Below are 24094 nucleotides of genomic sequence, written 5' to 3'. Positions count from 1 at the left end.
GAACATAAGAGTGTCTGGCTTGACTATTAAAACTTTGCTAGAAGAACTTATTTTATTAAGAATGACTTACAAGGAACATATTTGTAAGTAATTTGATTCTTTAAAAACACCTGAGATACCTGACATTTCCTTTTGTCAAGTTATTGTAAACAGAATTTTAATTACATAATTTGTTGGGAAAGTTTTTTTTTTTTTTTTTTACAGGCAGCATATAGGTAAAGGTAGATAACCTGCTTTTTAGTAAATTACAACAAATTTCTTACTGGTGGGATCCAAATTAATATTCCACTGGCTTCTCTGGCCAATAAGGTAAGGTATCAATTTCCACAAAAATCTCCTCCAGTGTACAGGTATTCTCCACATCCATCAGTATATCAGAGTAGAAACAGCTTTTGAATTAAACAGTTTTTGCTGCTTAATGGTAGCTAATAGTGGTTTTTCGGAGAAAATAAAATAATTCAATTCCAGACTCACATTCCCACTCTCCCTCCAGGTGGTGCTATAGCTACAAGTGGAGTAGTTAACAGCTTGAGCAAAGACAGTTGGCCCTATCGTTGTTGTTGCTGTTGTTACTATTAAATAACTTTATCTGCCTTATTTCTTGGTATTCCCTCTTCCATACAGGCTCACATAATTCTTTGCTTTCTGACGGGCTGAGATTCTGGTATTGTGAGGCAAATAAGAAGATTCTCAGTAGAATGACCAGGAATAACTTCAGCAAGATTGTGATAGAAGAGAAGGTATCTTATACTCTCCTTCAAGGCAGATGTCTGTCTTTTCTTTCAGGATCCCCACCATCTTCTTGTCCCTGCCAAATGGTGCCTCCACTCCCGCAGATCCCAAATCAGTGCTGTCCTTCTAGGTCTCCATCATCTGTCAATGCATGCCTACAGACGCATTAGCCCAAAGTGTGCTCCCATTGATTCAGGATTAGCTGCATTTTTAAAGGACCATTTTAATACAGAAAAATTCTTCAATGAACTATTAAGGGTATATTGATATTCAGGGGTAGTGGGATCTTTTACTCTGCCACAGAAATAAGTTACAGAAAGGGATAAAAGCTATGCTACAAAAGGAAAGCTGTTATTATCTTAGTTCCTTCCACCAGAGTGTTCCTAAGTACAAATCTGATAATGGGCTTCATTAATCAGCTCACATCAAAAGTCCTTTCAGGATAGTTATCTAACACCTGTCTATATAAGTTTTGTTCCTAAGTCCCCAGCCCTCATCCCTAAATCCACTCGGCCCCCACCTCTCACAAATAAAAGAATAAACGAAGAACTTAGTTCACCTCTTTGGAAAGGCCAAACCCTCTGACCTTAACCCCCAAAAACAGAGGTCAGCATAGCTCCATTTGTAGACCTTGAATCTCAAATTCAACGTATCAAAACAAACCATCCAGTAATTCACACATATGAACTCAGACTCTGAAGAAGCATTAGAAATCACATGGCATAAACTTCTTGTTACAGATGAGGAAGATGAAACTCAGAAGCAGCGTTACTTGTCCACAGTCATATAATTGATTAATGGCAGAACTCATGTCATTATTATTTCTACCACCCCACTGGCTCTCTTCACTTTGTAAATGCAGGGGTGAGGCAATGATACAACTCTGTATATTTTTCGTGGATAAACCTCCAATCTAAAATAACTTTCTTGAAATTTATGCCAAGATGCCCTTCCCATTTCCCAGAATTCCTTAAACATTGATTTTATGAAGTTGTATAAAAATATTCTTCCACGTTCATGCACTCACTTCACAAAGTTAATTTTAAGATTAGTAAAATATAGATTACAAAATATAGTTCATGACAAAGATATCAGAACTACTCTAAGGTCTTGTTTTACAAGCCAGAAGGTTCTCAGTGTTTTTAATCCTCTACAACAGGTTCCAGTGAAAAAACAAATTCTAAAATTTCTTGAGTTGAGAAAATACTACTCTAACCTTTGACAAAATAGTTAGCTGAATAAGTGAAATAAGTTTATCATACGTACTTAAAGCTCTAGAATGATCCGGATTCCTTATTCCCTTTGCTCGTAACCTCTGAAGAAGAACTGTTGAGGACAACTGTTTTACAAGATATACTGCCATGGAATAGTTCTGGAAAAAAAAAAGATGTAGAAAACAAACAACATATGTAAGTAAACAGTACATCTATTTTAATCTCACCATGATAGGAAAAGAAAACTAACACTTCTTAAAACACCTGTGTGTCCAGCACTGTCTTAGGCGTTTTCATGAACAGTAATTCATTTAATCCTGATCAAAAAGCTGATGAGATGATCATAAACCTGGTTTTACGGATGAGGAAGCTGAAGTATATAGAAGTAAAAGAACTTGCCCTAATTTTGCAATTTTCAAGTAACAAACCTAGAATTTAAACCCAGGTCTGTCCTGGATTTAATATTACCTATACTTGAAGCTAATGAATTTAAGGCACTTACATGAAAGAGTACTATTAAGACTAAGTATAAGCCAAAGACAATAAGATGTCAAAGTTATAAACCATATTTAGTAGGTAACAGATATATCTAAAATAGTATCTATTTTTTAAAAAAAATTAAATGAGATGGACTTCCTAATTTATACCTTTTAACCTTTCTCTATGCCTTCAACTAGCTCTTGAAAAGATTATACTTGGGCCATTATCACAACAAGCAGAGGGAATAGTAAAGAAGGTTTTCAAAGAGAAGCTGCTGGTTTGGCAAATGAACAGATGAATATCCATTACCAGCAGAGGGACTACCCAGAGATGACAGAGGGAGAAGGGGACAAAAAAATAAAAAAATAAAAAAAAACCCCAAACCAAAGAAACAGCTAACCAACAAGTTAAGGCTATGTGAAGGGTACATGGTTGGATAAGAGAAAGAAAAGATGGCTGAGGTTCATGAAGGGTAGGAAGGAGATCTAAATGAGAAGGATCACTTTCTATTTGGTGCTGGGATCAAGAGGAAGATCAAGAGACTTGAAAAGAAGTAAAAGGAAAATAATTGCTGCCATCTTATATTTTATAGCTACACACACTTTTCAAAGCATTCTTAACATACACTGCCAACTTCATTTAAACTTTGCAGAAGGCCTATTAAGATATAGGTAGGATAGGTGACTTTTTCTAAGTGAAAGGCTGATGAAACTGAGGCACAAAAAGATTATGCAATCTGCTCATGATTAGGCAACTGCTTGATGACAGAGCAGACACTAGAAACCAAGGGGAAAGGGCGGGAATATTAAGACAAGGAACTTAATGCACTCTCCTCTTTTGACAGAAAATATCTTACAATACTCTCTGAAAGGTCATATTTTTATTTAAAGTTCAGAAAGCTATCTGTGTTCACATGCTACGCATTTTCTGAGAGGCAGGAAAAAGAAGTGTCAAAAAAGCTAATTTACTTTCATTAATAAATTTCACATTAATGAGGAACAAGTAACATGAAACATGAAAACTTTCCCAGCCAGGAGCAGTGACTCACACCTGTAATCCCAGCACTTTGGGAGGCCAAGGCAGGCGGATCACGAGGTCAAGAGATCAGGACCATTCCGACTAACGTGGTAAAACCCCGTCTCTACTAAAAATACAAAAAACTAGCCAGGTGTGGTGGCATGCGCCTGTAGTCCCAGCTACTTGGGAGGCTAAGGCAGGAGAATCGCATGAACCCGGGAGGCGGAGCTTGCAGTGAGCCAAGATGGTGCCACTGCACTCCAGCCTGGGTGACAGAGCAAGACTCTATCTACCAAAAAAAAAAAAAAAAAAAAAACTTTCCTAAGTTTTAGAGCATACAACATACTAATCTGATATAGCATTGACAAGCTTTATTATTTATTTATTTATTTATTTATTTAATTTGAGACAGAGTCTTGCTCTGTCACCCAGGCTGGAGTGCACTGGTGCAACCTTGGCTCCCTGTAACCTCCACTTCCTGGGTTCAAATGATTCTCCTGCCTCAGCCTCCCAAGTAGCTGGGACTCCAAGTGTGCACCACCATACCTGGCTAATTTTTGTGGGTTTTTTTTAGTAGAGACGGGGTTTCACCATGTTGGCTAGGCTGGTCTTGAATGCCTAACCTCAAGTGATCCACATGCCTCAGCCTCCCAAAGTGCTGGGATTACAGGCGTAAGTCACTGGGTCCAACTGAAAAGCTTCTTTTAGAAAAAACTCTTATTCACCATTATTATTTACTTGCTTAATGCTTCAAGCATGATAGAAACTAGAGAAATGTTAATTAACAATGTGAAACTATGTATTGACAACTTGAATCTTCAGAACTTGGAATTACCCTTAGGCTTTATATAAACACTTAAGAAGAGATCAAGCAGAAACCGCAACAAGTTCAGTGAAAAGGTATGTTCACTCTAGTTGAAACATGTAACCAAATAGAAAAAAAAAAGCAGCAAAAAGAATGTGGTACTAACAAATGCCACTTGTACCGGTAATATAAAATGAAAATTTTACATCATATGAATGAGTGAACTTCAGCTGCAAAAAAACCCACCAAAGTTTAATAGTCACAGAGATTCTTTTCTAGGTAGACAGTATTTTATTGTTCCTGCTAATCCTTCAAATACTAATTCCAACTACTGATATATATTATATTATATTGTATTATACTGATGTTTTTGTCTATTGCTTTTTCAAAAGTCTTAAAAATTATTTGTGAAGTTCATGAAATGCTTTCTCTATAATTGAAATATACTCTATTCATTATGTGCCCCTTACACTGGTACAAGTTGAGTATCCCTGATCTGAAATGGTTGGGACTATAAGTATTTTGGACTCTGAATTTTTTTTTTTCTTCCAGATTTTAGAATATCTGCATTATCCTTATCAGTTCAGCATCCCTAATCTGAAAATCTGAAGTCTGAAATGCTCAAACAAGTATCTCCTTTGAGTATCCTGTTTTGAATTTTAGAGTATCTTGATTTCAGACTTTCAGATTAGGGATACTAAACCTAAATCTAAATAATTTCTCTTCAAATAATGAGAGTTTAATAAATGCTAGAAGCACTGATTACACTGAGGTAGAGGAAGAAGTTACAATGTAACTCACTTATTTCTTTCAGGCACTATACTAGCTCTCCTATTTATTTTATTTGAAAAGACATAGTTGCAACATTTCTCACTGGCAACCAATTATACAAAGGTATCTGCAAAATAGTAAGATACTCTACAGGAACTATTCAGAATATCGTCACAAGCTGAATTAAAACAGTAATCTAAAAACAATCTATTAAGTTATTTTCTGGGCTTTGGAAAATAATGTTGATTTAGTGTTTTACTTCCCCAGAAAAATATCTTCAAATCTTTGTAGTTTGGAAGCCTTCCTATGGAAGAGTATTTCCCCCTCTCCTCTAGTGCTATTTATCAGCAGCCATATTCCCCTCCTCTCCTACAGTTTGACTTCTTTCCTATTTCACCAAAAACACTCCCCTTCTCCCTTAGTGAGCTATTCTTTTCATACACAAAAACAAAACTTTCCTCAAAAAGCGGTAAAAAGGGAACTCCAAGGTACACTAGAAATAAAATATTTAAAATATTTTAAAAACCTAATGGTGACACATGAGTTAAAGGAAAAAAATATAACCCTGAGAGATGTCAAAAAGAATTCTGATATAATTCAAAATCCCATTTCTAACAAACATATCCAGTAAAAGAGAAATATAGAAATACGTCATTGATATAATAAAGTTCTATCAAAATTAATAGCAACATCATAATAATGTTTTAACAGTAGCAGTATTCTCATTAACATAAGGAGCAAGTCAAATATGTCCACTAGTGCCTGCATTGTTTAACACTGTTTACAAAGTTCTAGGTAGTAGAACAAGAAATAAATGACAGAAGTATTAAGGTAATATAATTTGTATGACATACCTCAAACTCAAAACTGCTAATGTAGAAATACCAATAAATCATCTAAAAAGCCAACAGAACTGATATATGAATTTAGCTATGAAATAAATATTAAAAATAACTAGTTTTAAGTAAACCAACAATAAATAAATTCTTTGAAAATACAACAGAAAAAAAGATCTTTTTATAATAGCAGTAATAATAACAACCAACATAGGAATTAGCAAAAAATATGCAGGAATTGTAGGAAACCTATTAAATTGCTGAGAAACATAAAAGAGGATTTGAAAATACAGTTCCTAGAATGGTTATATTAAACATTGTAAATAAATTCTCCCTAACTTAAACTATAACTTTAAAGAAATCTCATCCAAATTCTCAGAAAGACGTGCAAGTGGGGTACAGGAGGGAGGGAAAAAATGCGATAAAGTAATTCTACTTTATCTGGAAGAATGAATGTAAAAAAAAAAAGTAATGCAGAAGAATCAATGTCAGCCCTGCCAGTGTGGTTCCAATGACCATCAATGTGCAGATGACTCACACATTTTTTCCCTCTATCCCAAATGTATCCTTTAAGCCTATCTGCCCCACTGCCTATTCAGGATGTCTCACAGGCACTTCAAACTCAAAAGTTTCAAAAGTAAATTCATTATTTTCTCCATCTCGTCCTCCAATGCCAATGCCCATTCTTCAAAGCAAAACAAAACAAAACACACCCACACTCAGTCCTTTTCCAGTGTTTCCTCTATCTCAGCAGTAGTATCATTTGCCTAGCTACCCACCAAGAAACCAAGGACTCATCAGTGACATCTCCCTTTCTCTTAGCCCTCAACTTTCAATTCATCACTTAATCCTGCAGATGCCCCTACTTACCTCCATTTCTACTGCCACCACTCTAGACAAAGATACTATTTCACTAATACTTTCACAAGAGCTGGCTCCTAAGAGATGTCCTTCTGCATGATTCTGGCCTCCATTTAAACTATTTACTACTCCAAAGAGTGATCTTTTCTAAAAAGAAATACAGCACTATAAACTTTCTGCTTAAAAAGAGAAAATCCTGGCCAGGTGCAGTGGCTCGCGCCTATAATCCCAGCACTTTGGGAGGCCACGGCAGGTGGATCATAAGGTCAGGAGCTCAAGACCAGCCTGGCTAAGATGGTGAAGCCCCATCTCTGCTAAAAATACAAAAATTAGCCAGGTGCAATGGCAGGCGCCTGAATCCCAGCTACTTGGGAGGCTGTGGCAGGAGAATCGCTTGAAACTAGGGGACGGAGGTTGCAATGAGCTGAGATCACACCACTGTACCCCAGCCTGGGCAACAGAGTGAGACTCTGTCTCCAAAAAAAAAAAAAAAAGAAGAAGAAAAAGAAAAAGAAAAAAAGAAAAAGAAAATCCTTAACTTTAACATTACCTACAATGCCCTAATGGTTTAGTCCTATCTTACCCTTCCAGCCACATGTCATATACCGCTCTTCCCCATTCTCTGCACTCTAGTCAGTGAATCCCTCTCAGCTTCTTGTAAAAACCAGGCTGACTCCTACCACTGGGCTGTTGTGTGGGTAGTTTCCTCTGAACCTTTCACCTGATTCCTACTCTTCTCTTAGCTCTTGGCTCAGCCACTACTTCCTCAGGGAAGCCCTCCCTGACTGCTCTCTCTCATTCAAAGCGCCCTTTGACACACTGTAAAATCACCATGTGCCTCTCTATTATAGTACTTGTAAGTAGGTTCACATTCTTTGTGTGTGTCCACCAGACCCCTAGATCACAGGCCTCATGAAAATGAGCTTTTTTCCCTCCCTATGGTACTGCCAGTTTTGAGTATAGTATATGGCACATGGTAAGCATTCAATAAATTTCAAATGAACTGGTGGATACCTATGAGTTCATACCATGAAAACTGTCCCAAAAAAGAATGCTAGACTAAGAAACAATATAGAAAAAGGTCAGAAACATACTCAGGATATGTAAAAATCAAATATGCAACCATGGTGGCATCAGAATCAACATTTATTTGGTTAACGGTGTTAGAATCGGCTATTTAAAAAGTGAAAGAAAGCAATTTTTACCTCGCACCACACATATATTTAATATGAACTAAATATTTAAAGGCAAAATATGAAACCTTAAGTCTAGAAGAAAACAAACAAATAATTCCATAGATTGGGAAGGACAGATAGGCAAAGCATGGTGGAGATGAGAAAAGACTATATAAAGGAAATAACTGGTTAAGATTTGGCTACACAAAAGTTTTGTGTAGCCAATATTAAATAATATTAATAATATTCTGCATATTAAATAACAAGATAAAAATAAAAGGCAAACAAACTGGAAACAAATATTTGTAACATGAAACAGAATTAAGTTTTACTATATGAAGATCTCATAATCAATAACAAAAACAGCAACAGAGAAATAGACATGGATACAGTTTTAAAATGTAAATAATCACAAATATAAAACATATTCAATCTCAGTAATAATGAAAAAAGTACTAATTAAAACACAGTGGTGGCATTATTTACCTAACAGAATTGGTAAAAATTTCAAAGAAGATAATAGTGTTAACGAGCACGCAAATAAACACTGAAAGTCAGAGAATAAATTTGTACAACATCTTTGGAGAAGGTAATCTGTCAATGTACACAAAATTTCTTAAAATTCTGTATGCTCTTTGACTCAGCAATCCCACTTCTGAGAATTTACCCTAATGAAATTATGATATATGTATGCAAAGTTATAGCTACTAAGATGGTCTTCAAAATGTTCTTTGACATACCAATGAATCAATCAATAAATCAAGTAACATGCTCAATAGTAGGGAACAGGCAAATTTATGGCATATTCATATTGGAATATGATATCATCACTTAAAATAATGCAGAAGAATATGTAATGATACAGAAGGACATTTATGATCAATTGCTGAGTAAAAGGGCCAGGTTATAAAATACTGGATACTTCATAATCCCATTTTTCAAATGGAAACCTGTTGAAAATTCATTGTGAGACAAAAATAAATCCTTTTGCAGCTCATTTTACATAATTTACATATAAATTCAGGTAGGCATGGTGATTAACCCCTCCTTATAATACAAAAATCTGGTAGAAACAAAAATTTCCTTACTCTTCCAATTTCTGCAGTCCAAGAAACAACAATGGTGTTTGGTACTGTTGTGGACAGTCGGACAAGTGAGGTGATATTAATTGGTCGGCTGGGTCGCTTTGGTTCCACGCCATTTTTTGTAGGTGGAAGGTAACCCTAAAAATGAAATATAATTTATTTATACTTATTATTTCCACAATCATTTTGACTTCCATTCCTTAAGAAAAAAACTCCTACAAACTACATACTAGAAAATACGAATGTTTTCATTAAAAAGCACAGAAGCAAACATTTACAAGTTTCTTGTTATTATTTTTCCAAACAACCTTATATTCTCCTTGTAGTAAACCTGAGAAAAATATTAGTGATGAAAATTCAAAGTCTCTTAAATTTAAAAATCAGGACGAATTCATAACAAGCTTAGACAGGTATATGAGGAGTATTTCAAGGGCACCAGAAACAGTCTTCACCCCTACTTCCTGTTTAAGACAGTATTCTTCAAATCTCCTTTCTACCACAGGCTTATAGACTCACATGAACACAGCTGAGACTCTGTTGAAAAAACTTCTCCCCAAAATCCAGTACAATACTAAAGCTACCACACTCAACTTCAAATCCTATGACCCCAAAGCTAATGTTACTGCTGCTAACTGTACATAGTTGGTACAAGTGTTTCACCCAGTCACAGGAATATATATCCAAAATAAAAATGTTTTCTTAAGGAAAAACTATGACTTAACAACAGCTGTGATGACTTATTTGACAGCTATGTTGGCAATGAATTTTAAAAAATAGTTTTTAGGACTTACTGGAAGGCTGCAAGGTTTTGTATTCACTTTCACACAAAGATTGGGTGGGAAGTGATCTTCTTGTGGACAACTGGTTTCTGATAAACAAAACCTAAACAATAAAGGACAAGTTTAATTTCCTTTATTAAAGGATGACTTCGTTAGTATTATTGTTCAGTAGATAAATTTAAAAGATGGTAAATTTAAAAACAACCAAAAGGGAAAACTATAAAAACTGGACTTTTCACCCAATTAATAAGTATATGTAAATAGGCTTAAAATAAATAATTCTGTCAATGTAAAGTTGTGATAATCATGACTATCACCCTGTAGTTGTCTTCGTGATATTGCCAATTACTTGGTTAAGCATGTTCTGAGAAGCACTAGCTTTTTCAGCGATTAACAGGTGTTAAAAAGAAAAAAAGAAAGGCTCGTTAGTTAAATAAAATTAAGAAATTCTGAATCAAAACAATTAGATTAAGTTTCCTTAATACAGAACTTTTCGGAGCTTTAATAGGCTAATAAGCATTATAAATCTCTAAGAGGAAGACCTAGCACCTGTATGCAGTATTTTCTAAATTTATTTGCCTATGAAACACTTTCTTGGTTCTTAGCAGAAAATACTGAGAATGCTTTTAAGTCCATCCCCAGGATCAGTAAACCAAAGTACTACTTATTTTTTGAGAACTGAAGACACTGAATATTACTTGTGTTATATCCACATGAATTTAGAACACTATTTTAGAAACTTATAAAAATATTTCTAAATTAAATGCACAGTCTTTTTGAAAAATCAAGGATGGATACATAATTCGTAAATTCTCAGTCTATTCACTTTTATTATTATTTTGCTATTTAAGGCATTTATTCTTTATTAGTTCCTATTCTCAATATACATCTAAGGCTCACTGCACTGTCACAGAATGCTCATAGCACCCCTGAGTTACACAGTATGGAGAACCCTATCTCTAAATTCTGTGAAATATTCCTCATGTGCAAACAACTCCTCTCAACACCTGTGGTATGGGGTTCTTAACCTGCTGGCCATGAAATCTGAGTATGGGGATAATGCACAAAATAAAACAATTTTATATGTAAACTTTTACGAGTACATATACATACTCATTTTTACAGGGAAACCATCCACAGCTTCTATCAAATTTTCAAAGGGATCAGGGATCCATAAAAAAGTTAAGATTCACTGATCTACAAAGATTTTCTAGAAATATACTTAGCAAACAGATGTCAAAGCTCACAGGACCACTCCTAACCCCAGCAGAACCTTCCATTACAGGCTAATTCTTTATGCTGCAACAGTTAAGAGGATGTCACAGTTTTAAAATAATTATTCCAATGCACATAAATCAATTTAAAACATGGACCCTGGCTGCCTGAACCCTTTCCTACAGGAAAAGAGTAATTTAAATGACAAGTCAGTGTCTATTCAACTAATCTAAATCACCCTAATGAACTGAAGAGAAAAAAGAAAAAAAAGGAGTAGCAGAAAGTTTCTGTGAAGTGGTTCATGGGGCAGAGAGAGGGAGTGGAGCAGGGAGGCGCAACAGAAACGAAAACAGACTAGGTGTCTAATAGAGAAAACTTGGATCCTAATTCTCAACTAATTATTTTCATGCTTTAGATAAACACTTATAATTAGGACAGCAGATAGGCATACACTCCTAACTTAAATAATATACTATGGTTGCAGACCTAGCAATGTGGGGCAGGGAGAGAAATGATCTATTTTATTAAAACACAAAGAACCACCTAACAACGACCAAATATAACACAACATGGTTCTTTTTTTTTTTCCCCCCAAGTCCTGGAGATAAATTTCAATTAAAATAGCAGTCATGGATTCCCTTGGAATCTGAATTATAATAGCTGATCTATCTAGACAACCTTACTTCAAAATGTGGACCACACCTGTTGCTGCTTTAAAGAATGTATGTATATTAATACAAAATACTTAGTAACTAGATCTTTTATTCTAAAGCTATGGTTTTTAAACTCTGTTTTAGTCTTGGGACTCTGTCTTCAAGTGAAAACTAACCCAGAGTCAAACATGCAAAACAGATAAAAGAGATAAAAGAAGCCCCACTTTGGTGCAGACTGTGTATGTGTTTAGGAGAGAAGAGGAGGGAGAAGGGGAAGATGGCAGAAGAGTATGAGGCCCTAAGGGTGGCTCCATGCAACAAGTTTGAAAACCACTGATTTAAAGGATAATGTCAAGTATCAGTACAAGCAAAATGTCAACTGTTGAGGCAGGAAGTAGACTACAGCAATACATAATTAACTATGGAGACATCTTATTTTTGTCCTTTAATTTATTCAGTCATTATCACAATCTGGCCGACACAAAATATACCTTTTATACAGAATCATCTTCGGCAGTGCCTTCCAAAACTGAAACTTGGATTATCACTAGTCTACTGCGGTAAGGTCCTGTCATACTGTTTTATGGTATAAAAGCTATTAAGCGTAGTCATATCCTTTTTAGAATCTTCAACTCAACTTTCGACTTCAACTCTGCTTTCTCACTGTTTTTACCTTATTATTTCAAAGTTTAGATTAGAGGTTTTCACATGATTCCATAAAGTGCCGAACAGGTGTTTTAGATTAATCCCTTTTTTAGCCTCCTAGTGTATTTGCAATTTGTACGTACAACTTAGTATCTGATTATTGAGACAAGGCTATCTGTTTGATTTATCCTCCCAACAATTATAGGGAAAACAGCTTACTGAGGAAAACAACTGTTTTACATTTTCTCTTCCATCCCTATTGCAACACTGTGGACATTTAGGGTGGGAAATTGAATAATAAAAGCATAATATGATGGTTTATATAAGCACGGTTTATATAAGGGAGATATATATATATGTATATAAAAGGGAGATATATAAGGGAGAGAAATAATACAAAAGATTTCTTAGATATTCTAAAATAAATGAATGGGCTAAGAAAACAAACTGAATAAGGGGTTGTGAACCCATGTTGGAAAATTTCCCATTAGTCTTTGAAAATTTTCAAGAGATGTCTCAAATGGATCCTAAATTAGAGCACATTTAAATTATTAAAAATACAGAACAAAACAAATTAGAGTATTTTGGTGTTTGTTAGTCCATGAGATACTGTAGACTTAAGTACTAATTCCTCATCCACAGTACTTTGCCTCTTATGGAGATAAGGCCCATGCTTTCATAAAACTTGATATGATATTGTAAGATATCATTAGCAGGAGCTTCTCAACCAACTGAGGGCAAATATGGCTAGATATATAGAACATGACTTCCTATATTAAAATCTAAATTGGGGGGTGGGCGGGTGGGGGAAAAAATCTAAACTGGATGAAAATTAGAACATCTCGTAACAGGAGAATGTTTTCCCTCACCCAAATATCTAAACCTAATACTTTCAACACACTTACTGAAAAATCAGGTAGATTTCCTCTTATTCCTTAAAAATTTTTTCCATCTCCCCTTCCTGATAAGGAATATTATCTTTTAAACTTTGAATATATCCTATAGTCAGCACTATACCTTAACTGGACCTGTACTGTGAAGTCACATTTGGTCCCAGAAATGTCCCTAGAAGAGACAGAATAGGAATTACAATTACTTTTAAAGTATTTGCATGAAAGTTCATTCACAGACATTGTTACTCTAGTAAAGTTTTTCAAATTACCATAACTATAACTGTTCTTAATTAACACACTATATTTGCATTACTAATATTTGCAACACACAAATACTAACTCACCAATCACTGTTTTTTAAAATCATTTATTCTAGTCTACTGGATTCAAAGGTCAAACTGCAAGTTACACTTGCTGACAACTTACATGGAACTACTGATTTGCTGCACTTGTTGTGGTGTCAAGGCAAACGCAAAACAGGTTTCTCGAAAGCGCTGACTGTTGTCTGATGCTAAAGAAGACAAGAATTATACTTTCAATTACCTTTAAATTTGCCAGTAAAGACAAAAGCAAAAAAACAAAAACAAAAACAAAAACAAAAAAAAACCACACACTCACATGTCTTTAATTAACTGGTATATATTCTAGAGTTTAGATAACAAGGCAATTAAAGCACTAAAAAATAAGAAATACACTAATTGTAACATAACAAACAGAAATAGAAACAAAAATGGCTAATTCCAGAATAACATATCAGGATTCAAATTCAGACAATACATAATCAAAGAAAGACTAATGAAAATCTTTCTAATCATATAAACATTTGCATCTAAAGAGCACACTTGTATAAAAACATACGAATTTTATTTAAAATAGAATGATATAAACCCATTTAAAGAGACACGGTTTCTGGAAGAAGAAACAAACATACCCACCTTGAGAGCTGCACAGGTGAGGTAACATTTGGTTTATAAAGTAAATTAAGAATTTTATCATCTCCTGTTTAATTCCACCATGCAAGTTTTATACAATAAATACCACGTACAGTTTTTCTCCTAATCTTAGATGAGTTCAGAATTTGCTTATTGTCACTAACTCAAAGAAGGAAAAGAGATGTAAAAGAAGAGAAGTAGGCCGGTTGCGGTGGCTCACGCCTGTAATCCCTGCACTTTGGAAGGCCGAGGCGGGCGGATCACGAGGTCAGGAGATCGAGACCATCCTGACTAACACGGTGAAACCCCGTCTCTACTAAAATACAAAAAATTAGCCGGGCGCGGTGGCGGGTGCCTGTAGTCCCAGCTACCCGGGAGGCTGAGGCAGGAGAATGGCGTGAACCCGGGAGGCGGAGCTTGCAACGAGCAGAGATCCGGCCACTGCACTCCAGCCTGGGGACAGAGCGAGACTCCGCCTCAAAAAAAAAAAAAAAAAAATCTGGTAGAATTAAGTAAGAAAGGAAGGAAGGGAGGGAGGGGAAGAGATGTGGGAAGAAAGACAAACACATGCAAGCAGGTAGGTAAGCACAGTCAGACTAGAGCAGGGGTTTCTGAAGTATGCTGTTATGAGCCACAATAGTTTCATTAGACTTTTTGTTTGTTTGTTTTTTTAAGAGACAGGGTCTTGCTCTGTTGCCCAGGCTGGAGTACAGTGGCACCATCATAGCACAAACTCAAACCCCTGGGCTCAAAGTCACCCTCCTGCCTCAACCTTCTCAGTAGGTAGAACTACACGCATGCATCACCACATCCCTTGGCTTTTAGTACATGTTAGATACATTTTTTAAAAACATGGTTAATATCCTTTTTGCTCACTAATGAGTCCTCAGTGCTTGGCACAAGGAAGCACTGAATACTATTTATTTGTTGAATGAGTAAAGGAATACAAAACTTTAAGAAATAGCAGATTAAACTATTTATACTACTTTTCCAGGGTAATTTTCTAGAACAAAATGATCACTAGGAGTTATTATTAAGAAACTCCCAGCCTCCGGGGCACTTAAGGCCTGTGCTGAATAAGCAGCTGAAGTTGGTTGTTTCAATCTCTTGCTTAAACTGAGTTTGATCATACTTGCAAGAAACATTTCCTTTGCAACTACCAACCAAATTGCAGTATGTCATGTCAAAAAGTCGATACCAAACGTATCATTAAGAGAAAGAAACAGAAAAGAGCACTGTTGATCTAGAATTCCATCTCAACATTAACTGTATCTTTCAAAGGCCAGATTTGCTTTCTGCTTTATGTGTTCTGGGATGACTTTTTCTTAAAGAATCTATCACTAAGGAGCAGTCACTAACAGAAAAAGTTGTCTTAATTGTGAAGCATCAACCTGGCAATGCCAATAACTAAGGCCCAGAATGTAGAAAAACAGCTAACATTTTCCTCTGTCAGGTAATGCAAGTAACTAACTTCTTCGCTTCTTAGAGAATATATCTCTATCAAGATTTTAGTCCAGTAGACTTAGCCTAATTTAAATCTTTGGCTCTATTTTTAAAAAGTGCTAAAATAATTTCTCAAGTCCAAAAATTCATATTACTCTCTAGGCAAAATTTCAGATGCATTTTAGAATATATGACTACAGTAAGTTTTGGATATATATAGGTTTAGAAAGAGAAGATATAACTAAAATAATGAGGCTATTTCTTATGTCACAAATAAAAATCAGGTTTCTTACTTAATAATAGCTCCTACTTCCATCTCCTTTTACATATACATTGTAACACTCACGGGGTTGCTACTATTTATCTAGAAGAGCACCTTTCACACTTTGTAGTTTTTGGGCTTAATTGCTGTTACAAACGATAGTGAAGTCTTTATAGTTCTGGTTTTAGAAAAAACTATCTAAAAACCTTTCTGAAAGTGAAGTAAGCTACCATTAGCCCTTTCAGAAAAATTCTGGACAAATTACAGATCTTCATACTGAAAGGAGTCTTATGAAATCATCCAAAACAATGACCTTCAATGTTGGGGGTATACAGTTCCATGGGTAAAAAAGACAATCCATAGGGATACATAAAAAAGTATCTATCTGCAAAACAGAAGTTTTATAAAGATGAGATTTTACATAAAACCTAAAATCTAATTTATAAAAAAACTAAAATGTTATATAAAATCTTAATCTTTCTAAACTCTTATTTTTCCTATAATTGAAAAAATTAACTGACAAATAACAATTATACATATTAATGGGGTTCGCAGTGATGTTTTGATACATACAGTATATAGTGATCAGATCAAGGGAATTAGCATATACATCATCCCAAATGTTTATCATTTCTTTGTACTGGGAATGTCCTATATGTTTTATAACATATGAGTACAGTAGTTGATGTATAAGCTATATATATAGTATGTACAAGTACTTTGCTAAGAGTATGATCAAGTAAGTTTGCAGATCATTGATCTAGAGTTCAACCTTCCTTTCAACCTTTCCATTCATTCTCTGTTTGAACCCTTTTAGACATGCGGGAGATGTGGCCTTTACTTTGTCAGGCAGAAGATGACTGGTGATGAACAGTTTAATTGTAAAAATGCTTGCAGCCCAATAGAGAATAGTAGAATATTGTAGAAAGGGACAAGATTACACAGACCTGGATTCCAAACCGGTTTTGCCACTTATGTGTCATGTGACCTTGGCTATTCATTCACTCTGAGTTTTTCTTCCAATATTTAAACACGGAAACATATACACTCTGATAGGATTATTTTGAAGAATGTAAATGAAGTAACATATTGAAAACAACCAGTAATTTCCTTTTCTTCTCACTTTTCTTCTTACCACTATACTGAATCAAAATATATGAGGCTGTAACTTCCACCCACTGATGCCACACAGCACCGAACTAATCTCACTATCCAGTGACAGTCATTCTTCAAATATTTGAAGAGACTTAATATGCCCCTCCCTTTCCAATGACTCTTCCAACTGTATTTTAGTAAAGATTTCAGAATTACTCACTGTCCAAATCTTCCTCCCCAGAAGTACCCCAGGTTGTTACACTCTTATTAAGGTGACAGAACTGGCTGGGCATGGAGGCTCACACCTGTAATCCCAGCACTTTGGGAGACCAAGGCAGGCGGATCATCTGAGGTCAGGAGTTCAAAACCAACCTGGCCAACATGGTGAAACCCTGTCTCTACTAAAAATACAAAAATTAGCCAGGTGTGGTGGCGAGAGCCTGTAATCCCAGCTACCTGGGAGGCTGAGGCAGGAGAATAGTTTGAACCTGGGAAGCAAAGACTGCAAAAAGCCCAGATCATGCCACTGCACTCCAGCCTGGGTAACAAGAGTGAAACTCCGTCTCATTAATAAATAAATAAATAAATAAATAAATAAATAAATAAATAAAGTGACAGAACTGGACAGCACTGTCACAGCACATATTATTTGTTCAAAATATGTGTTGTTGCCCTTCTGTATTGGCCTATCCCAATGGGAGGATAATGTTCAGGGCCATGGACATTACCCTTGGCCAATGAATAGGACTGGTAGTGTACCACTTACAAGCAGTTCTTTAAGAGGCACCCTATGGTTTTACTATCTTTGTTTCCCCTCTGCCTTGATCCCAGAGCAAACAGAACATATAGCAGAGCCACAATCTGCAGCTAGTTAAGTAACGTAAGTGGGAAAGCAGCTTTATTTCTTTGGTTGTTTATTTTTTCTTTCTTTTTTAGAGACAGTGTTTTGCTCTGTTGCCCAGGCTAGAGTGCAGTGGCATGATCATAGCTCACTGCAGCCTCAAACTCCTGTGCTCAAGCAATCCTCCTGCCTCAGCCTCTACAGTAGCTGGCACTACAATAGTGGGTGCCACCATGCCAGCTATTTTTTTTTATTTTTTATTTTGTAGAGACGAGGTCTTGCTATGTTGCCCAGGCTGAACTGGAACACCTGGCCTCAAGAATCCTCCCATCTTGGCCTCCCAAAGTCCTGGGATTACAGGCCCAAATCTTTGGTTGTTTCTAATAGTTGTTAGCCATTGAGATCTAAGGTTGCTTGTAAGTTGATTGATATATTCTTCCAGATGTGATGTCAGAAGCTACTTTTATTAACTACTTTCTAGTATTGTTAATCCATAAAATAATCATGAAGACAATGTCATCAGACCATTTTTCAGATGAAGAAATTAAGGTTCAGGGTAATTACTAACTTGTCAGGGCTTCAAATTTTTAAGTAGAAAAATCAGAATTGGAACTCAATCTGTACATCTCCTCTCTCCAAAGTTCATGTTCCTCTCATAACATAGGTTTATTAGCTCTCTTGATCTCGGTGCTGTACTTCTACCAGTGCAGCCTTGCATTACACTGGATCATAGAAAATCGGAAAAGAATTACCTATTATCCTCTTAACTATAACTTCTTATCACTTTTAATCTATTTCCTTCCAGTCATTCTTACATCAAACTGTAGATACAATACGAAAGCTTGCTTTAAAAAAATTACCCTTATTACATTTTCAATTGCAGTCTCTATTGCCATTTTTAATTATTGTATTCTCTCAGGGGACATATGAACATTTTAATTACTCCTCTGATTAGTCATTTAGGTTATTTCTAATTTTTCACTATTTGAAACAACTCTGTGAATATCTTTGGGTTTAAAGGTTTGTTTTTTGGAAGGGTGGCAGGTTATTATTTTCTTTGGATCAATTCCCAGATGTGAGATTTCAGGGTCAGAAAGTATGAAGATTTTTATGAATCTTGACACATCACAAGAGTGCTTTTCAAATGGTTATTTTACATATGAGACCATCAGCAATTTATGCATCTAGTGATTACACTCTACTCTGGTCAGCATGGGAGTTGCTGCTAATTTAATGAATGGATCCTGGTAACTCTTCAGTAGTTTAATTCACATCTAAAATATTTTTATGTTTTGTTATTTGTTGAATTTCCTATTTAGCTAATTGTCCAGTCTTGTCCTATGCCTATTTATATATTTGCATAACGGTTTCATATACAAGAATATTAAAACCTTGGAAATTTGCTACAAATATTTCCTCCAGTCATCTATATTTTTTAAATTTCATTTGGCTACATTTTTAGATGATATAAAAGATTTTTATGTGGTCCAATCCGTCAACAATCTCCTTTTAAATTCTTCTGCTAATTCTGAACTTAGCTGTTTCTTTGCATAAATTCAATAAATACACAATTAATTTTTTGGCTTACTGTTTCTATGTAAATATTTAATATATCTGTAATTTTAGTTCATATTTTAAAAATCTAAATTTCAGTACTCCAAATTGCTTGCAGTTACATTAACACCATTTGTTAAATAAACTTTCCCTTCCCTATAGATATGTGTGCTTCTTTTATCATATATTAAATCCTTATGTCCTGTATGTTTCATTCTGGGCCACGTTCCCAATTATCTTTTTTATCCTGGTGCTGGTACTCTATTTTTTGTTGCAGCTTCACTATGTTTCATTGTCTTATAGTTAGGTTTTTCTCTATCCATTTTTTTCTTATTCATCTAGATGAATTTCCCAATCTTTTTGTTATGATTTTTAAAGCTCAATAGTATTCTGAGTAGAATTACAATAAACCTATGAATTATTTTGAGAGCTGATATATTTACATCTTTAACCTTCCTGTCTTGGACTATTGCACCTGTGTCCATTTATTCATATCTTCAAGGTTTTATTTCTATCATAGATTAGTTACACTGTTCCCATTAATGTCATTCTTAGCAAAATACCTACCAATAGAAGAATGATTGAATAAATATTCATAGAATACTCTAAAACCAAAGAAAGAATGAAGACAATTTCTATGTGTTGGTATGGGGGTGATCTCTCTAAGATACATCATTAAAGTGACAACGACAAGATTAAAAAAATACAGTATGCTACTTTCTGTGTAAGAGAGGAAGTAAGAATATGTAAAGCTACTAGCTTTTTTGGAAAAAAAAAAAAAAAAGAAAGAAAACCAGAAGGATAAACTGAAATTAATTAAAAAATGATTACCTATGAGAGACAGAGAATGGGATAAGAAATAGGAAGAATTTTAATACAGTTTTCTAGTTAATTTTTACTTTTAAATCAAATTCAAAAGATAAAATTAAGCAAAAATGAGTATTTCTAACTTTTTAATATTTTATGATATTTTGCATGGACTCTCACTTTGGTTGTTATTCAAAGTGGTTATCACACAATTTCAATATATCAATTTTTGTTCTTCTGAGCTCTATTTTGCCACTCAAATTGAACTTAACCCTAGTTTTACAGCCAATTTCTTAGGATTTGCAGATAAACCTTCCCTTAACTACAACTAAGGAAAAATTTAATCTTCCTTTCTAGCGTTTACACCTCTAGTTCTAATTCATGTCTTATTATATAGGCCAGAACTTTTAAAAGAATATTTGTAGATCTTCCAGGGTTACTTCTTTGCTGTAAAATTTGATGTACCTTTAACATTGTATTTTTTTTTTTTTTTCTGGGAGATGGAGTCTCACTCTGTCACCCAGGCTGGAGTGCAGTGGCGCCATCTTGGCTCACTGCAACTTCCGCCTCCCGGGTTCAAGCGATTCTCCTGCCTTAGCCTCCCAAGTAGTTGAACTACAGGTGAGGGCCACCATGCCCAGCTGATTTTTTGTATTTTTAGTAGAGACAGGGTTTCACTGCATTAGCCAGGATGGTTTCAATCTCCTAACCTGGTGATCCTCCTGCCTCAGCCTCCCAAAGTGCTGGGATTACAGTCGTGAGCTACCGCGCCCAGCCAACATTGCAGTTTTTAACAATCACCTGCAAAATTGCTTCAAAATATACATGCCTGGGAGTTTAGCCCCCAGTGGGAATAATTCTGATGCACCTCCATTATCAGGAACTACATCTAGGGTTCTTCTTTCTTTTTTTCTTTTTTTTTTTTAGAGGGGGTTTTGCCACATTGCCCAGGCTGGTCTCAAACTCCTGAACTCAGACAATCCACTTGCCTTGGCTTCCCAAAGTGCTGGGATTACAGGTATGAGCCACCACGCCCAGCCTAGGATTTTTTAAAAAACTAATAAATAAAGACCCAGCAATCCCACTTCTAGGTATTTACCCAAAAGATTTGAAAACAGTATATCAAAGAGATGTCTGCACTCCCATATTTATTGCAGCACTATTCAAAATACCAAGTATGGAATTAACCTAAGTGTTCATCAGATGAATGGATAAAGAAAATGTGGTACTAAATATATATATACATAATGGAAAAGCATTCAGCCTTAAAACAGGGAGAAATTCTGTCATTTGTGACAAAAATGAATGGAATTAGAGAATATTATGCTAAGTGAAATCAGTCAAATACAGAAAGGCAAATACTGCATGCTCTCACTTATATGTGGAATCTAAAACAATCAAACTTATAGAAATAAAGAGTAGAATGGTGGTTACCAGATATGGTTAGAAAACAGGAGAAATAAGTTATTTTTTTTTTTAAGATCTTATTGCACAACACAGCGAACACAGTAACATTTCAAAATTGCTAAGAGTAAATTTCAGATGTTCTCATCACCTAAAAAATGTGAAATATTTGTGGAAATTGATATGTTAATCAGCTTGATACATTAGATTTGAGCATGTCACATGGTATTCGAAGATCATAACATCACTCTGTGCCTCATAAATATATACACCTATAATTTTTCAATAAATAAATATAAAGCTGTCTGTTGACTATAAAGATTCCTTATAATGCTAAAGAACACCTTTTCTATTTCATTTTTAAAAAATTATTAATGGGTATTTAATTTTATGAAACCTTTTAAAGTTTCTACTTAACCTCCAAATAAGCTAATGGACTCTTGGAGTCAGAACTGCAGGTGCTTACCCCAGTTCTGTCATGCAGTAATTGTGTGACCTTGGGCAAACTGTCTGGCCTTTCCATGCTTCAGTTTCTTCATCTAGGTAATATAACCCTAGAGAAACCTTATAATTATTTTGATAACTAAATAAAAATATAAAACCACTTACAACAGTGCCTACCTAACCCAAAGTAAGCAATCAATAAATGTTAGCTATTATTAAATCTGATGAATTTATGTGTTTAATACTGAACCACTTAGGACTTCTGGATAAAGGATATATCTCTAACAAGGTTTTAGTCCAGTAGACTTAGCCTAATTTAAATCTTATTATTCCTTCAATATTCTGATAAATTCTACCAGTTAATATTTTAAGGAACACAACTATATTCAAAAAGTGACACTGAATGATAGCTTTTTTTTTTTTTTTTGTTACCTTTGTTTCTCTGTATTCCTCTTTGGCCTGCTTACTTTTTAATAACTGAGAACATTTTGTAGTATACAGAAATTGTTTATTCCTCAAAAAAAGTTCTGAAGAATTTACCAGCAAATGTATCAAACCCAGAGTTTTTCTCTTTTAAAAAAGTAGCTCTTTGATAATATTCTCAAGTTATCAGTATATCACATTTTATACATTATTTTCACTACATATACATTTAGAAAAAACATTTGGAATGTTTAATGTATTTGGAAATTTCATTGACGTTTCTGAAATTTATTAACATATAACTGTGTTAATGTATCACTCCTAATATTTATATACATATATTCCTTCTATGTGATTTAAATCTACTTTCTACGGTTACTTTTGTTTAATCAGATCTGCAAGAAGCTTATATATTTTGCCTCTTTCATAAGCTTTTTTCTTTTTAGGTTTATTAATTCCACCTTTTTTCCTACTTTTAAAAATCTTTATTTTTAATTTTTGTGGGTATACAGGTGTGTGTATTTATGGGGTACATGAGATGTTTTGATATAGGCATACAATGCATAATAAAGTATTTTTTCTAGTTTCATATGATGAAATATTGATTTCCCCCCTCAAAATGAACATATCTTTGTTTTTTATTTCCAATTATAGAAAATATGCAATACTCACTGTAAAAAACAAAAATTAAAACCACACGAGATTACAAAATAAAAGTCTACCTCATAGTCTAGCTGCTTCCCCACAGGATGAAGAAAACCCCTGAACATTATGAAAAATTTGGTATACAACTATAGAACTTATAAGCACACATAAATCTATGTGTGAGAGAGAGAGAGTGTGTAAGTACAATTATTTTGCAATCTGCTTTTTCATTAAGATTTTAAGTTTTGAGGATATGTTTTCATTTCAGCATAAAAATTATCTAATCTACTTCAATGTCTGCAAAGTATCCACTATATAAACACAATTTTAAAATAACTTTTACTTTTATCTTTAATATATTTTTCCTCCTACTTCTATTTTTCTTAAATTTTATACTAAATTCTTGCTTCTTCATCTTTTTAAACGATAAAAGCATGCAGTGTTTCCTTTTGGCTTTTCATTAATGCTTTATTTCCATAATCTATTTTTTAAATGTCATTTTAAAAATCTTCGTTTTAGTGTACTCACAGCAACAACTTTTACAGTTTCTGCTGTTTTGAATTAGATATTATGTTTATGGTCAAGTATATAGCTTTATAAATATTGCAGACACTTGAAAAATAACTGGGCCAGGTACAGTGGCCAAGGTTACAGTGAAAAATGATCTACCACTGCATTCCAGCCAGACTGACAGAGAGACCCTGTCTCTAAAAAATAGTAATAAACTGTATCCTCTAATATTTATAAGATACAAAATGTAAGAAATACATGTTATATAACACATTATATATTAAAAGTTTTTTTTTTCCTGTTTGTTTTACCACTGGTTACTGCTGTTTATCCATGTGATTTAGTTTTCCAAGACAAAAAAAAAAAAAAATTTATTATTTCTATTTTAGATTTTCATTATCAAGGTTTATCTTTTCTAACATTTCATCATTTGTTGTACATTCTGTGACTGCTTCTCAAGTTTGTCCTCTGTTCTACTAATTTGATTTTCTACGATACTATTTCTCACTTCCAATGAAGACTTAATTTTGGCTACTGCATCCATTTGCTGGAATGCAAATGGGAACAGACCCT

The 24094-nt window shown here is 34.6% G+C and overlaps 1 protein-coding gene across 2 annotated transcripts in view; it reads right to left on the bottom strand.

Moving 5' to 3' along the window:
- Positions 1–24094, bottom strand: part of PIAS1 (protein inhibitor of activated STAT, 1) — a 138251-nt gene that overhangs the window by 35124 nt on the left and 79033 nt on the right. For both annotated transcript variants that reach the window (XM_011968670.1, XM_011968664.1), the window contains 5 exons: positions 13588–13672; positions 13286–13333; positions 9768–9858; positions 8980–9114; positions 1999–2104 (listed from right to left, as the gene is read on the bottom strand). In XM_011968670.1, the coding sequence (XP_011824060.1) occupies positions 1999–2104; positions 8980–9114; positions 9768–9858; positions 13286–13333; positions 13588–13672 (465 nt within the window). The remainder of the gene's footprint in view (positions 1–1998; positions 2105–8979; positions 9115–9767; positions 9859–13285; positions 13334–13587; positions 13673–24094) is intronic.

The sequence above is a fragment of the Mandrillus leucophaeus genome, unplaced genomic scaffold (genome assembly GCF_000951045.1).
Source record: "Mandrillus leucophaeus isolate KB7577 unplaced genomic scaffold, Mleu.le_1.0 Scaffold12, whole genome shotgun sequence".
NCBI lineage: Eukaryota > Metazoa > Chordata > Mammalia > Primates > Cercopithecidae > Mandrillus > Mandrillus leucophaeus.
The sequence above is the reverse complement of the archived record's forward strand: the minus strand, read 5'-3'. Positions and strand labels throughout refer to the sequence as shown.